This window comes from Mesocricetus auratus, unplaced genomic scaffold (genome assembly GCF_017639785.1).
Source record: "Mesocricetus auratus isolate SY011 unplaced genomic scaffold, BCM_Maur_2.0 Super-Scaffold_100011, whole genome shotgun sequence".
Classification (NCBI taxonomy): Eukaryota; Metazoa; Chordata; class Mammalia; order Rodentia; family Cricetidae; genus Mesocricetus; species Mesocricetus auratus.
This window is the reverse complement of record NW_024429195.1, coordinates 83964054-83977689: the sequence shown is the minus strand read 5'-3', so window position 1 is coordinate 83977689 and position 13636 is coordinate 83964054. Positions and strand designations below refer to the sequence as shown.

The 13636-nt window shown below is 42.4% G+C and overlaps 1 protein-coding gene across 3 annotated transcripts in view; it reads left to right on the top strand.

Moving 5' to 3' along the window:
• Polr3b (RNA polymerase III subunit B) overlaps positions 1-13636 on the top strand; it is a 114720-nt gene that overhangs the window by 27820 nt on the left and 73264 nt on the right. For all 3 annotated transcript variants that reach the window (XM_013123368.3, XM_005083788.4, XM_040755196.1), the window contains exons 10-12: positions 16-138; positions 5567-5686; positions 8294-8428. In XM_013123368.3, the coding sequence (XP_012978822.1) occupies positions 16-138; positions 5567-5686; positions 8294-8428 (378 nt within the window). The remainder of the gene's footprint in view (positions 1-15; positions 139-5566; positions 5687-8293; positions 8429-13636) is intronic.

The window sequence follows — 13636 nt, the reverse complement described above, 5'->3', positions numbered from 1 at the left end:
TTTCTTCCCTTCCAGGCCATGGGTGTTGAGAGTGACCAGGAAATTGTGCAGATGATTGGAACAGAGGAACACGTGATGGCTGCATTTGGGCCCAGCTTGGAGGAGTGCCAGAAAGCTCAGATTTTCACACAGATGCAGGTGTGCTTTTCATGGTGTCCGTCGCTGTGGACTGAGATATCAGTGTTGTTCATCTCAATGAGCCACCATTGCAGTGGCTTGGGGTGTGGGTTTGGGAAGGGAGTTTAGAGTAGCAACACAAAAGTCCTTTTGACTCACTTCTGTAAACTGGAGCAAGGAGTTTGCCTGAGCCAGTCGTCAGCCTGTGTTTCTTGAGTTTTCAGAAGAGGGCTTTGTAGAGAGGAGGCTTCCTGGGTGCCGCAGTAACAAGCACCATCTCCCCTCTTCATTCAAGGGATAGTCCACTTGTAAAACTTGGCGGTTCTCATCTGACACTGGCCTTCTTTCATTTGATACCCTGTGGTGGTGGCGTTGCTATGGTAAAACACCATGACCAAAAGCAACTAAAGGAAGACTTCATTTTGGCTTTCGGTTCCAGAGAGATGGAGTCCATGATGGTGGTGAAAACGTGGTAGCAGGGAGCTGGCCAATATCATTTTTATTCACACAAAGGCAATAGGGAGCAAGCGGGACTGAGGCGAAGCCGTCCTCACGTTCTGCGCCCAGTAACACTCTTCTCCAGCGTAGCTCTTCCTCTAGAAGGTTCCATAGCTACCGACTTGGGACCAGGTGTTCAGATACATGAGCTATGGCAGGCATTTCTCATTCGGCACAGCAAGGGGCCAGAATCAGGGCTTTGTACTTTCATGTAGGTGACCTACCAATGAGCTGTGTCCTTAGAGCTATTCAAGCTATTAATGCCCATTTCACTCCCAACTTACCTGTTTGGTCTCTATCCCATTTTCTTTATTCCTGGTTACTTCAATATCAAGAAGGGTCCAGAAATTGTTCCTTTTATCCCCTCAGGGTCTTCACTGACCTCAGATACATCTGATGAGAACCTTGGAATCTAAGGACAAGACTCAAAGATGATATTAGGGAACTCCATGTGTATAAACATAATTTTGAAAACTAATTATACTTCCTTTTTCATGTGGGAGAGTCCTCATAGTACTTGAGCTTTTTAGTCTGATATTCACAAGGCTTTTTTCTGACTCTGAGTCTATGGCATTCCTCATGCCCCTGAGAGCTAGGGATGCCCTCCTATAGAACTAGATTAGGTGGTTGAATTTGTCCATATGTACAGTGTCTATTGTGAACTACTTACAGGAAAATACAAATCCTGGGCTTCTTTCTTCTGGTCACCCAGGATGCATGTAGAGAGAACATTCCCACTTAATGTCTGTTTGTACGTTCTGAAATCAAATCAGTCTTGATGGTTTTTAGTCATGCACTAAAGTTGGTGTCATCACAAGTGTGTGTAATTCCAAAGCTCACCACTAGGGAGGTTGGTGTCATCACAAGTGTGTGTAATTCCAAAGCTCACCACTAGTGTTTGTTCCGCACTGCTCTACTCTTTCTCCATGGTTAGTGGAGAACTGACTCAAATAATTGGGCAAATAACATCAGAAAACATTATTTTTATTTGGAAGTACTATTTTTGGCCTTTTTTTGAAAGTGAAATATTTGGTAGGCATGAATCTTCATTTAAAAAAAAAATCAAGGAATCATGCCCAGGGCTCTAAGGACACAGAGAGAAAACATTAAGAAATGAACAGGATGTAGGAAATGAACACTTGTCCTTTGAACAAGTGGGCTCAGCTTTGGGAGACTCGCTGTTATATCTGTGACAAAAGAGTGTTCTATTGGTAACAGGACTCCGGTAGTTTCCTTCCACGCTTTCCATGGTTGGCTGGATAGCCTTCAGCACTGTAGAGCTGTGTGAGCAGTGGCTGCAGTGTATGAAACTCCCATTGTGTCTATTAGTAGATACTGATGGAAACGTTTCTGCTAACTCAGTTAGGTTAGGTCAGAGAAAAGATGGAAGAAAGATAATTACTAACTGCAGAAAGAGAAATGTTTTATTTCCCTGAACAGAAAGTATGAATTTGCAAGTATTTACAGTCTGCATGCCAGGCTAATAATCCAAAATGTCTAGTACATTGAACATGCAGTATTGGTTATGAAAGCATGAGTGTTCTCTCTTGTTCTGAATGAAGATGGAGAAAGTGCACTTCACGGTGGGATAGTGTTGTGTGACAAAATTTTTCCTGGGGAGACACAATATATGTCTCTCACCCCAGATTAGGATCTCAGGACAGACCAAAGTCAAACTTAGTGATCCAGTGAGAGTTCCTGGAAAAGGATGGGTGAGGAGCGAAGATGACACAGACAGCTGCATCACCAAAGCCCACCACGGCATGGGTGGCGTCTCACAAAAGCCGGAACCTGGAGCATACTACACAGCCTGCCGGCAGCTCATCAGATTGAGACTATCTTCCAATTGACTCTGGTCTAAAGCCTTCCCAAGCAGCTTGGCTGGCTTCTGCTTCTTCCAGGATGCTGCTGGTCTTACGTCCTTTTTGCAGCTTTTTTTCTCTCGGTCTCCCTTGCAGTTCCACTTGTCCTGGAGGAACTCCAGCTTCATTTGCTTACTCTGGCAGGGAGGGACCTAGTGAATCTGCTCAGTTTCAGGGACTTCCTGAAGCTGTCTCAAGTTGTTTACCTGCCTGCTTAAGGAGCTAGCTGCTCTGTGAATGGGATGTGTAAGTTCTGCAGGAATAGCGCTGTGGAGAAGTGGATTGCTGAGCATGGAGGGTGTTCTGTTTTTATGCCTGTTGTTACCCTCCACCATTCCCTCTGTTCTGAAGCCTTAGCTCTCTCTGTATTACATGTTTTCATCGTTGTCAAGGGCTCTGGTGTTCCGAAGACATATGCATTGCCTTTTGGGGGATGTTGCTAGGAGTAATATTTTGTCCTACTTTGGTAGGCTGCTTCTGCAGCCCTCACACTGCTAGAAGGTGTCATTTATGTACCCAGGGAAGAGAAGGCAGTGTAACATCAGAAGGGATTCCCCTCTCATTTTTAACTCAGTGTGAGGAATCTTGCACCTTTTTCCAAAGGAGAAAGCTTGAATGATGTCTCAGTTTAGAGAACAGCAGGCTACCTCTTCAAGTGGATTGCTTCCGGCAGTTCCGTTGTTGCTTACTCAGTAGTCACTATGTGAGTACTTCAGTGGCTACCTTTATCTAGAGCATGTAACTTTGATCTTAGTCATGTAGCTTTACAAGTGCACACGAGTTTTTCATGAGTTTCCTTACGCTCCTTCAGTTCCCCCTCCACCCTCTGGGCCTTACCCCACCGCACCCCCTGATATTGTGATGATTTTATCTTGTTTCAGAGCTTTATCTATAGAATTAAGCTGTGGATATTGTGTCTAACTGTTGCTGAGCATACTGTCCAAAAATTTCTCAAGGATTTTTGGTTGCTTGTTGTTCCTTTTTATGTTGTTTATCCGTAGTGTTTGTCCCTTTATTGCCTAATAATATCCTATTGTGTGACTGTACCAGTTTTCCCTTCTTGTGTTGGTCATTTGGGTCTTTTTTCTTTTGCTTTCATGAACAGTGCTACCATTAACAAATATTTGTATGGACAATTTTTCATTTCTTTTGGGTAAATAAATAGGAGTTGAATTACTGGGCCAGAGAACACTGCATACTTAACGTTTATAAAGTTGAAACTACCAAACTTTCCCAATCCCCAAATGATCATAGCATTTTGTATTACTGACTGCAGTGGACAAGACTGATTGCTTCTTGTTCTCATAGTATGTCTTTTTAGTTTTAGATGCAGTAGCCAGGGTGTAACCTTATCTTATTGTGTCCTTCATACTCATTTTTTATTTTTGGTGGCAAATTATGTTCAACACTTTTCATGTGTGAATCAATCTCTAATTTTCTTTGTGAGGGGTTTGAACTATTTATTTGTTTACTGTCTTCATTAAGTAACAAAATGAGTTCCAAGATAGCCAGGGCTACACAGAGAACCCCTGTCTCAAAAAAACAAAAACAAACACACAAAAAAATGAAGTGTGGGTATAAATGCCATATCCAGCTTTTATATTGTAAACACTGCTGCTTTATGTCATTGCTTCTCTGGTCTTTTTCTTTCACAGTGTTGTTTACCTTGGAAAAAACAATTATCCAAAAAGTTTGTTTTGTCTTTTGCAGTCATTACTCTCTCTATCCTATTTAAGGAGGTCTTTGCCTGCTCCAAATTAAGATATTTTCTGTATCTTTCTAGAAGTCATATAGTCTTAGTTTTCATGTTAAATATAAAGTCTTGTTTTGTTTTTGTTTTTCAAGACTAGGTAGCCCTGGCTATCCTGGAACTCACTTTGTAGACCAGACTAGCCTCAAACTCGGAGATCCTCCTGCCTCTGTTTCCCTAGTACTGGCACTAAAGCCATGTGCACCATCACCTGGCAGGTCTAAAGTCTTAGCTGAGATTAGTTTTTCCTTTTGGTGTGATAATGGAGGCCCAGGCTCCTAGTTCATGTTTGGGTGCTGAGTTGTGTTTTACCACAGCTATTCAAAGAGCAGTTTCTTTCTAGTTGGCTTGTTTGGGTACTTGTCAAGAGTCCATCGACCTGTCAGTGTAAGGTGTTTGGGACCTGTGATTTGTTTCGTCTTTCTCTCCATGCCAGTGTTACGTTATTTTCATTTCTGAGGTTCTGTTTGTTTGTTTTGAAGACAGGGTCTCTCTATGTAGCCCTGACTGACCCTGAACTCACTATGTAGACCAGGGTGGCCTTGAGTTCACAGAGATCCACCTGCCTTTGCCTCCCAACGGTTGTGATTGAAGGCATGTGGTATCAGTGCCTGGCTACTGTAGTTTTATAGTTAAAGCCATGATTGTTTCAGGTATCCAGATCTTTGCATATCCATGTAAATTGTGGAAGAGGGTATGGGATCTCATTATAGATGGTTGTGAGCCACCATGTGGTTGCTGGGAATGGAACTCAGGACCTCTAGAAGACTAGCCAGTGCTCTTAACCTCTGAGCCATCTCTCCAGCCCCAACCTAGAACTTTAAAATCAGCCAATTTTGAATTTTTTAAACCCTGTTGGGAATAAAATTATTTATTATGAATTAATTGGTTAATTTAGAATGAATTTAAGCTGTAAATCATGTTATCAAGTCTTTTAGTTCATTTCATCCTGCATTTATTTGGGTTTTGTTTACTCTAGATATTAGTGTGGAGATCTTAACATGGCTTCATTTTCTTGTGTGTGTGAGGGAATACCACAGTGATACTCTGAAGAATTCATGGCTGCCTTATAGGTGCATACAAACACATTTTTTTCTCTATGGTTTGTCAATTTCCTGTAAATAACTATGTGTCTATTTTATAGAAATAAGACAATTTAAAAATCAAAAGGGAACCAATATATTAGGTAAGCAGTGTGCTGTAGTGTTTTGTTATTGATTCATGATGTTGAATCTTTGTTCCCAATGCAGCAATCTGTGTACCCAGGATCCCTGCCGCCTTTGCCTGTAGCAGCGTATCAGCAGTGATGCAATTCAAACACTACTTTGTTTTCTTACAGGCATTAAAATATATAGGGAATAAAGTAAGAAGACAGAGAATGTGGGGAGGTGGACCAAAGAAAACAAAAATAGAAGAAGCAAGAGAACTCCTGGCTTCAACCATTCTGACCCATGTACCCGTGAGTAATCGCCAGCTAGGAATGATGGTGGCAAGATTCCTGAATTCCTCCCAAGGCTCTGGAATATGGTTTATGCTGTTTCAGGTGTATCCCCTAGAGCTAATTCTAAAGGACTGTACTGCCCTGTTGGGACTTAGCTTCCATTATCAGCAGTATTGGTAGTCAGTGTTGGCTGTATCATTTTTTTAAATGTTCATTGGCTGAGGTTAGCCCTATAACCTGAATTCCAGAGTTTCCAGCTTCCCTCACTTATAGGGAAGACTCTCATCCATAGCTGGGTGGTTTGCTCTATCAGCTGACTGGTGAGTGTACAGACAGAAGCTAGAGCCTGCCTGTTGGCCTTGAAGTGGGTCGTGTTTGTTTTCTGTTAACTTATCATTATAGGTTTGCCATAGTGGTGTGTGGGTTATTTCCAAGAGCCATCCTCTCCCTCAGTGAGTCTGTGTGCCCCTTTTGCTAAATCAGTGCTCCAAGTGTTCCATCATGGATGATATAATTCCAGGGTTACAAACTGTACCTTCAAGGAATCTATGGATGGAGACTGGTCTTGTAGAGGTCTTCAGGTTTGGTTTTCTTACTTTAAACACTTTGAGCAAATAATACATGGCTGCACTGCTCTGTGGCTTCTGCCTGTCTGTGATCTAATTTGGAGAATTATAAAATTCTTATTATTGACGCTATGTATGCACTGAGTTTTAGACTCTTTTGGATGATTGAAAAGAGTTTAAAATTCAAAACAATGAAAGTGTATAATGGGAGCAGGAAGACCTTTGGAGCTAGAGGTATGATCGTTCAGACCCTGGTTTTGAACTCTTGGTTTTCCTTGCACTAATTTGAAGTTTTCTGAACTTAGGTTATAAAGTAGCACCACTTCCCCCGATTCTCTTGTGATGATTTAAGGGTACAGCCTACACAGAAAGCTCTGCTTCCCAGCTCTCCAAGATGGTACATTAGGAGCCTGGCTTACCTTAGACTGTAATGGCAGAAAGAGCCTTGTTGACCATGCTGGCTTTGCAGACCCTTGCTAACTTTGGGTCATAAAGCATAATTCCTTTGCTCTTTTCAAAGAGATTGAACTACTGTTCTTAAATTTTGGCTATACATATTTTAGTAAAGAGTAGATGAATTAGGAAAAGACTTAAAGAGTTTTCAAGTAGTTTAAGACAGTTTTTTTTCTTTTTACATCAGTTAAAACTTTGAGGACAATTAAGGAGCATGAGGTATTACCAAGATAAAGCAATATTGTTTGTTGTTCTCCAAGATCCAGGCTCAAGAGCACTGTCATGCTAACACCCAGGAGTTTGCTAGGAATAGTGAAACTCTTCCTAGATCTGCTGAGTCAGATACTCCAGAGCGAGCCTCAACCTAGCCATATGTATCTTAGGAAGTCTTCTGGGTGCCTGTGACATACACAGATTGGAAAACCTGTTAAGAGGGGTGTTACTCAGAAGTTTCTGGGTTCTGTTGACAGCTCTGTTCTAGCGTTCCATGCTCATTTTAGAGCTTCTTACCCATTCCAGGTAATTCATGTTAGCAGCCCCCAAGGAATGTCTGAACTGCTACTGGAAGTCTACAAGTCATGTACAGTCGTTAGAGTACAGGGTTCTCACTTTCCACGTGATTGTGGACATGTCCTGGGAAAATGTGTTCAGAATGAAATAATTTCCGTTCGCTCTAGTGTTGGTTTTCATGCATATAATAGTTAAAAAGGGAGGTGGGTAAAATGCATTGGAGAACCCTGACTGTAGTAGGGATGGCTGCTATGAATGCTCACGTTCACTTCTACCTGCAAGTCCACTAGTATTTGTGTATGTGAAAATTTAAAATGTGATTAATAAAATCTTTTTCTCATAGATAAGCCAAACAATTATTGATTATTAAGCAGCCAGAAGTTAGATGATCAACACAAATTACCCAACAGTAAGGCCAAGGAAATAAAATGGAACACAGAGTTCTGTAAATAGTACCTAAGAATATAAATTATTTATTACCACTGCATAACAAGGAGATTCAAACCTCGGTGCTGAACAAAACAGTTGTATCACTCATTGGCCTTGTTTCACTAGTCTTAACCCAGAGCTGGAGAGGGTTTCTTGTCTTGGACCTGTCATGAAGTTACCAATACAGCCGAGACTGGAGTCATGTGATGGCTTCACTGGGTTGGGTGTCTACCAAGGCTTCCTCACTCCCAGACAAATGCACTGCTTTCCCACTGTGTCCTAGACTTGCCTGCTGTCTGATGCCTCAGGACTCAAGACAGTGCACGTGCAGTGTGCTTAGTGGCCGGAGAGACCTCGTCTGCCGTATCTCAGTCAGACTCATCACAGGCTAGTCCACCGTGGGCAGTGACTGAGTGGCATGGAGGACATAGGAAGCAAAGCGGTTACCATAGTCACCTTTGAAGGGAAACTGCCTTAGACAGTGAGTGCAGAGATGGAGAGTCCGAACACCTCTCAGAGAGCTTATAGACTAGCCGAATCTCTCAAAATGGGGAGAATTACAATAATTCATTGCTTTCTTATTTGAATGCAGTAACAATTCTCTGCACGAGGCACCTTGATTTAGTGTTCACCATCTTAGAATGTTTCTCTGATTTCTCAATTATAGGTAAAGGAATTCAATTTCCGAGCGAAGTGTATCTACACCGCAGTGATGGTGCGCAGGGTGATTCTGGCCCAAGGAGATAATAAAGTCGATGACAGGGACTATTATGGTAACAAGCGACTGGAATTGGCAGGACAGGTACTTTAATTATCTTCATGAAGAATTTTATTTTCTTTGATAAGTTTTTTAGTCACTTTAGATATGAATTCATACAAATCTAATAGAAACTGTATGTAGTTTTGAAGTATGACTTTTGCATATGACTTAGGTTTTTTAAATTAATTAATTAATTAATTAATTTATTTTTACCATGGGAAGTCTATGTTCTTTAAATAGCCCTGTAGTGTGTTACCTGTGTTTAGTTTTTTGTTGAGACGTTTTCTCTCATTCCAACCCTGTAATGTTGGAAGAGAAATGTGACTTTAAGTGATATTAACAGTTATCATAATTAACAATTTAATTTCAATTAACAAATGTTTCTTAGATACCTCTATGTTCCAGGCTTGTTCCTAGGTACCGGTGCCTAGGAAGTATACAGGAGGAAGATAGGCAGAGGTTTGAGAAAGAGAGAGAGAGAGAGAGAGAGAGAGAGAGAGAGAGAGAGAGGGTGTGCAAGTGTGCATGAGATCAGACACGTGTTTGTGAGAGAGTGTGTGTAAGGGTGTGCAAGTGTGCATGAGATCAGACACGTGTGTGTAAGGGTGTGCAAATGTGCATGAGATCAGACACATGTTTGTGAGAGTGTGTGTAAGGTGTGCAAGTGTGCATGAGATCAGACACGTTTTTGTGAGCGTGTGTGTGCAAGGGTGTGCAAGTGTGCATGAGATCAGGCTCCCAAGGAGGCTCAAGGCATCATCATATCTCCTTGAGCTAGAACCATGGGCATGGGGGCTGGCACTGGAACTCTGTCTTCTGCAGGAGCAGGACTCTCTTAACCTCTGAATCCTCTCTCCAGCCCTAGTCAAGTTCTGAAACCACATGTGAGTGAGTAACTAGGCAGAGGTGAGGTTTCTAGAGTCCACGGCTTATGAGTTTGGATTTCATTTTGCATGGAGTGGAAAACCACTGTGCAGTTTTAATCAAGGGGTGACATGAGCTGGATTTTAGATGGGAAAGGACACTTGAAGATGATCAAGCCAAGAATGGGCTGGCCAGAAGGCTATAGCAATGATCCAGATAAGGGATGTCCCACAACTAAAATGAACTTTTATTACTTTCGGGGTGGGGATGTGAGGGTGAGTTGGTGTGTGCATAGTGGGGATCAGAGGACAACTTGAGGAATGGTTCTCTCCCACTCCTATGTGGGTGCTGGAATTGAGCAGGCTTGGCAGCAAATGCCTTTACCCATGAAACCATCTGCCTAGCCCCACAGCTAAGATTGAAAACGAGAATTTGGAAATTGGAACAGTGTTTAGGCTGGTGAAGCGTTGGGATCTGGAATGTGGGGAAGCTGTGTGGTTAAGGTTGAGGCAGGCCTATTCTGCAGGGGTTTGTTTTTTTACCACATTCAGATGACCACTCACTCTGCAAGGATTTATAGTATTCCTACTACTAATCTTCATTTTCGCCACTTTTCAATTAAAAATTATCAAGCTCTTAAGTGAGTCCTTAAAAAAAGGTAGGGGGTGTTTAGAGGAATACAGAAGGGAATAAGGAGGAGGCCAAAGAGGATATCCTGTTGCTTAGGAAATTGGAATTAAAAAGAGGACTCCCACATGCAAGAAAACATAGCTTAATGAACAATGTAAGCACATAAAAGGTATTGTGTTGTCAAGAATGTCTAAAACAATAGCTGCTAGTTCCCACCCGTAGGATGAGGTAGTGCAAACGAGCTTTAGCTTTAGATAACAGAGTTGTCTCCACTGGCCTAGTGAGCTTTCCCTCAGTCTGACTGTCACCAGAGAGTTGCCAGGCCAGCTGCCAGTAGGTGTTAGCAAAACCTACTGATTTCAGGCTTAATCTTTGCACTTACCTTTTCTTTTTCGGTAATGTGTTCATTATTTGCTGCACGTTACTCTCTTCTTTGTCTGCAAATTTTTTGTTTCTAATGCAGCTTGCTTTGTATGGGTGAGATATGGAATGGCACCGAAACCCAGCACCCTGGAAAGCCAGGATTTCCATGCCGGGACAAAAGAATGCCGTCTTGACTTCAGAGATTGCCTAATCCCAGCTGTTCTGATAATGTAATTAAGGCTGCCTAATGTCTTTAATTTTGCAACCAGTTTGTGTGAAAAGGAGAATTTGGCACTCTGAAGGCTTAAACACTAAATAGCAATCTCAAGGCGCCTAATTAGAATTCTCTGACATTAAGCTAATTGGTGAAACTGTATTTCAACGGCTTAACTTCTTTATTAATTTTTTTTAGCATTTTCATTGAAAATCAACTGGTGAGCTGTCAGCACTTTTCCCTTAAATATAACTTGCTCAATGGTGCTTCTGTCTTCAACAGTAGGAAAGGCCGCACACAAGAGTGAGAGGTGTTGCATGTTAGCACAGCATCCTACCGTTGGAATCATTTTACTTCCAGCCCAGATATCGTGGTTGGGCTTAGTTCGCAGCCTCTCATTGCTCTGGTAACTAGACAGCACTAGTTCTCTAAAGCTGAAATTTTAGGAGAGGAGGAATTTATTCCTGTAGCAGTTTTGTTGACTATACATTCCTATTCATTTGTGTTTTGCACCAGGGACATTTTTTCTGTTTGAATCAGGAGGCCACAAAAGATTCAGCTGGACTCCAAAAAAACTTTTTCATAATTTGAGACAAAAGCAGCTAAGTGTACGGACTAATTAGGAGGGCCCTGGGCTCTGTGGTCTGGCTGAGGGTCCTTGATTCTGTTCAGGATGCTGGTGCAGGGTCTGTGTGCTGCCCACAGGAAGTGGCTGGAGCCTCTCCTGGAGCCCTGACCCCTCTGCACCTGCTTCCCCTCCCACAGTCTTTCTTCCGAAGAGTAAGACTGCGGGTCTGACTGTGAGGAAGGATTAAGCTCTCGGAGGGGAAGTTTTCTTTTTACAACACTTTTATAAATTCAAGTCCAACATCCTGGCTTCCTGATCTACAGACTTGGGTTTCGTAGAAAAGTAGGTGGATGTGTCCAACTGAGGGGAAGCCATTTAAAGTGGTCCAACTTAGAAAAACTCTTTCGATATTAAGGAAACTTAGTTCTTTTGAATAATTCTTCGTTCCAAGTCATACATTTGCTTGCCCATTGTAAACTCTGGAATATAGTCAGTATGGGATTTGGTGAATATTCAACTGAAATGTTTTCTGTTAATCTCAGAACTCCTCTTTAACTGAAAAATTGAAATGTCTTTTGCTAGTTGACTTAAATCACAAACTGATATGTTGAGCTTTTTTTGTTGTGTTAATAAAAGGAAAGCTTACATGGGAAATGTGGATATAATTATGAGTAGAGATTGGTGTTTGTAATAGTACTTTATCTACTATTGAAGGAGTATGCCAGCTCCCTCTTGTAGTGTAATAGCTACTTAGTTTCCTCTCTGTGAACTTCGTGTTTGGTTGTCTGCTGCTGCTGTAGCGCATGCTTGCCCTAAGCAGGGTCAGACATTCAGGTGGAACTGGGCTGTTTGCCTGATGGAAGCCGCCATTGGTCATCTAGTGCATGACTGAGAGGAGGGCTAAGGGCGAGGCCCAGAGCCTGTGACTTCTCAGGGTGGTGGCTCCAGACTGCCTTGTGCTCTGAGTGCGTGTGTTCATGGACAGGACAGAAACAGTGTGTTCTAAGGCCTAGATGCATACTATCATTAATGCTGCCCTGGGGGTCAGAATGGTTGCAAGCCCTGTCCATATTTTAGGTCCTGGAGGCACATGCTCCACACCTCATAAATTTCTGATAGTTCAGGCAATCGCCAGAGGTTGGGGCAAAGTTTATTTATGTATTTCTCCTGTGGCTCTTTCCCTTCTGATAATTCTTCCAGTTTCCTGTGTTTATTATCTGGGATTGCTTCTTTTTGGTCCTTCATCCAATAAAACCTAGAGGGGAGGGGAGGGAGTCCTGGGTCGATTGGCAAGAGGGGAGTCTCTGCATTTGGGCTTCCCATTTAGACCCATCTCACAGTACAGTTCACTATTAGGTGAAAAGCCTCAAAAACAAGAAATGTAGCCGTTGCTGAATATCTTCCAGGGTTTCTGCCAGTGCCTTCAGAGGTGGTGAGACTCTGCTCAGATTGAAATATCTGCCCCCAAATCCATTCTTCTAATTCCTCACGCAGCCATCTCACCATGGCCAAATATGTGAAACATGTTGTTTAATAGCATTTACTTTAGTGTAATTCTTAACACAAATTAAAAATATCACACGGTATATGTTGTAAAGGGTACAAATAAAATTGAACGCTAAAAGCTACTTCTCAACTAACACGGTCACCAATGCCACTCTGTTTACCTCCCTGTTCATTTCTCTCTCTGCTATTAGAGATATTTGCATTTATTATTATCATCTTGATTCATTACAGTGTTCAAGCTTTTTTGTTTTTTTCTTTGGTTTTGCTTTTGTTTTTCAAGATAAGGTTTCTCGTGTAATAGTAGTCCTAGCTGTTCTGGAACTCACTCTGTAGACCAGACTGGCTTGAACTCACAGAGATCCATGTAGCACAAATAATAAAAACCCAGAGACAGATATTAAGGTTAAAGCTGAAGATCAGAAAAGCAAAGTAGCCAGCCACTAGAGAGTTCTCACCTCCACCAATGCTCAGACCTAAGGGGCGAGCGGGTCCACCGAACCTCAGACTTGACTACACAGCTCCTCAAACTCGCTGGGACCGCACTGAGCTCCTGTCTCCTCCCACCTCATTCCTCTCCCCGTCCAGCCATGTCACTCCTGTCTCTACCTCCCTAGTGCTGGCACTAGAAGCATGAGTTTTGTTTCTCTTTTAGGCTGATTCAATTCTTATAGCCCTGGCTTACCTTGAACTCACAGAGACCATCTGCCTCTGTCTCCTGAGTGCTGGAATTAAAGATATGGCCACCACTGCCTGGCCTCTATGACTAACTAGTTAGTGGCTTAGGTATGTGACTTACTAGTGGCTGAGTTCTGCCCTCTGATCTTCAGGCATGCTTCATTTGTTAGATCATTAACAAAATATCACCACAAATCCACCTGTCTCTGCCTCCCGAGTGCTGGAGGTGTTTGCCACCACAGACCAGCATGGTTTTTGTTTTCATTATTTTTAATTATGTGCATGTGTGTGATGTGTGCACATGAGGATAGATGCCCACAGAGGCCAGAGGTGGTAGATCTCCCGGGAGCTGCTGGCGTTCCAGGAGATTGTGAGCGCTGGCTGTGGGTGCTGGGACTCGGCTCCCCTGGAAGAATAGCACACTCCTTTG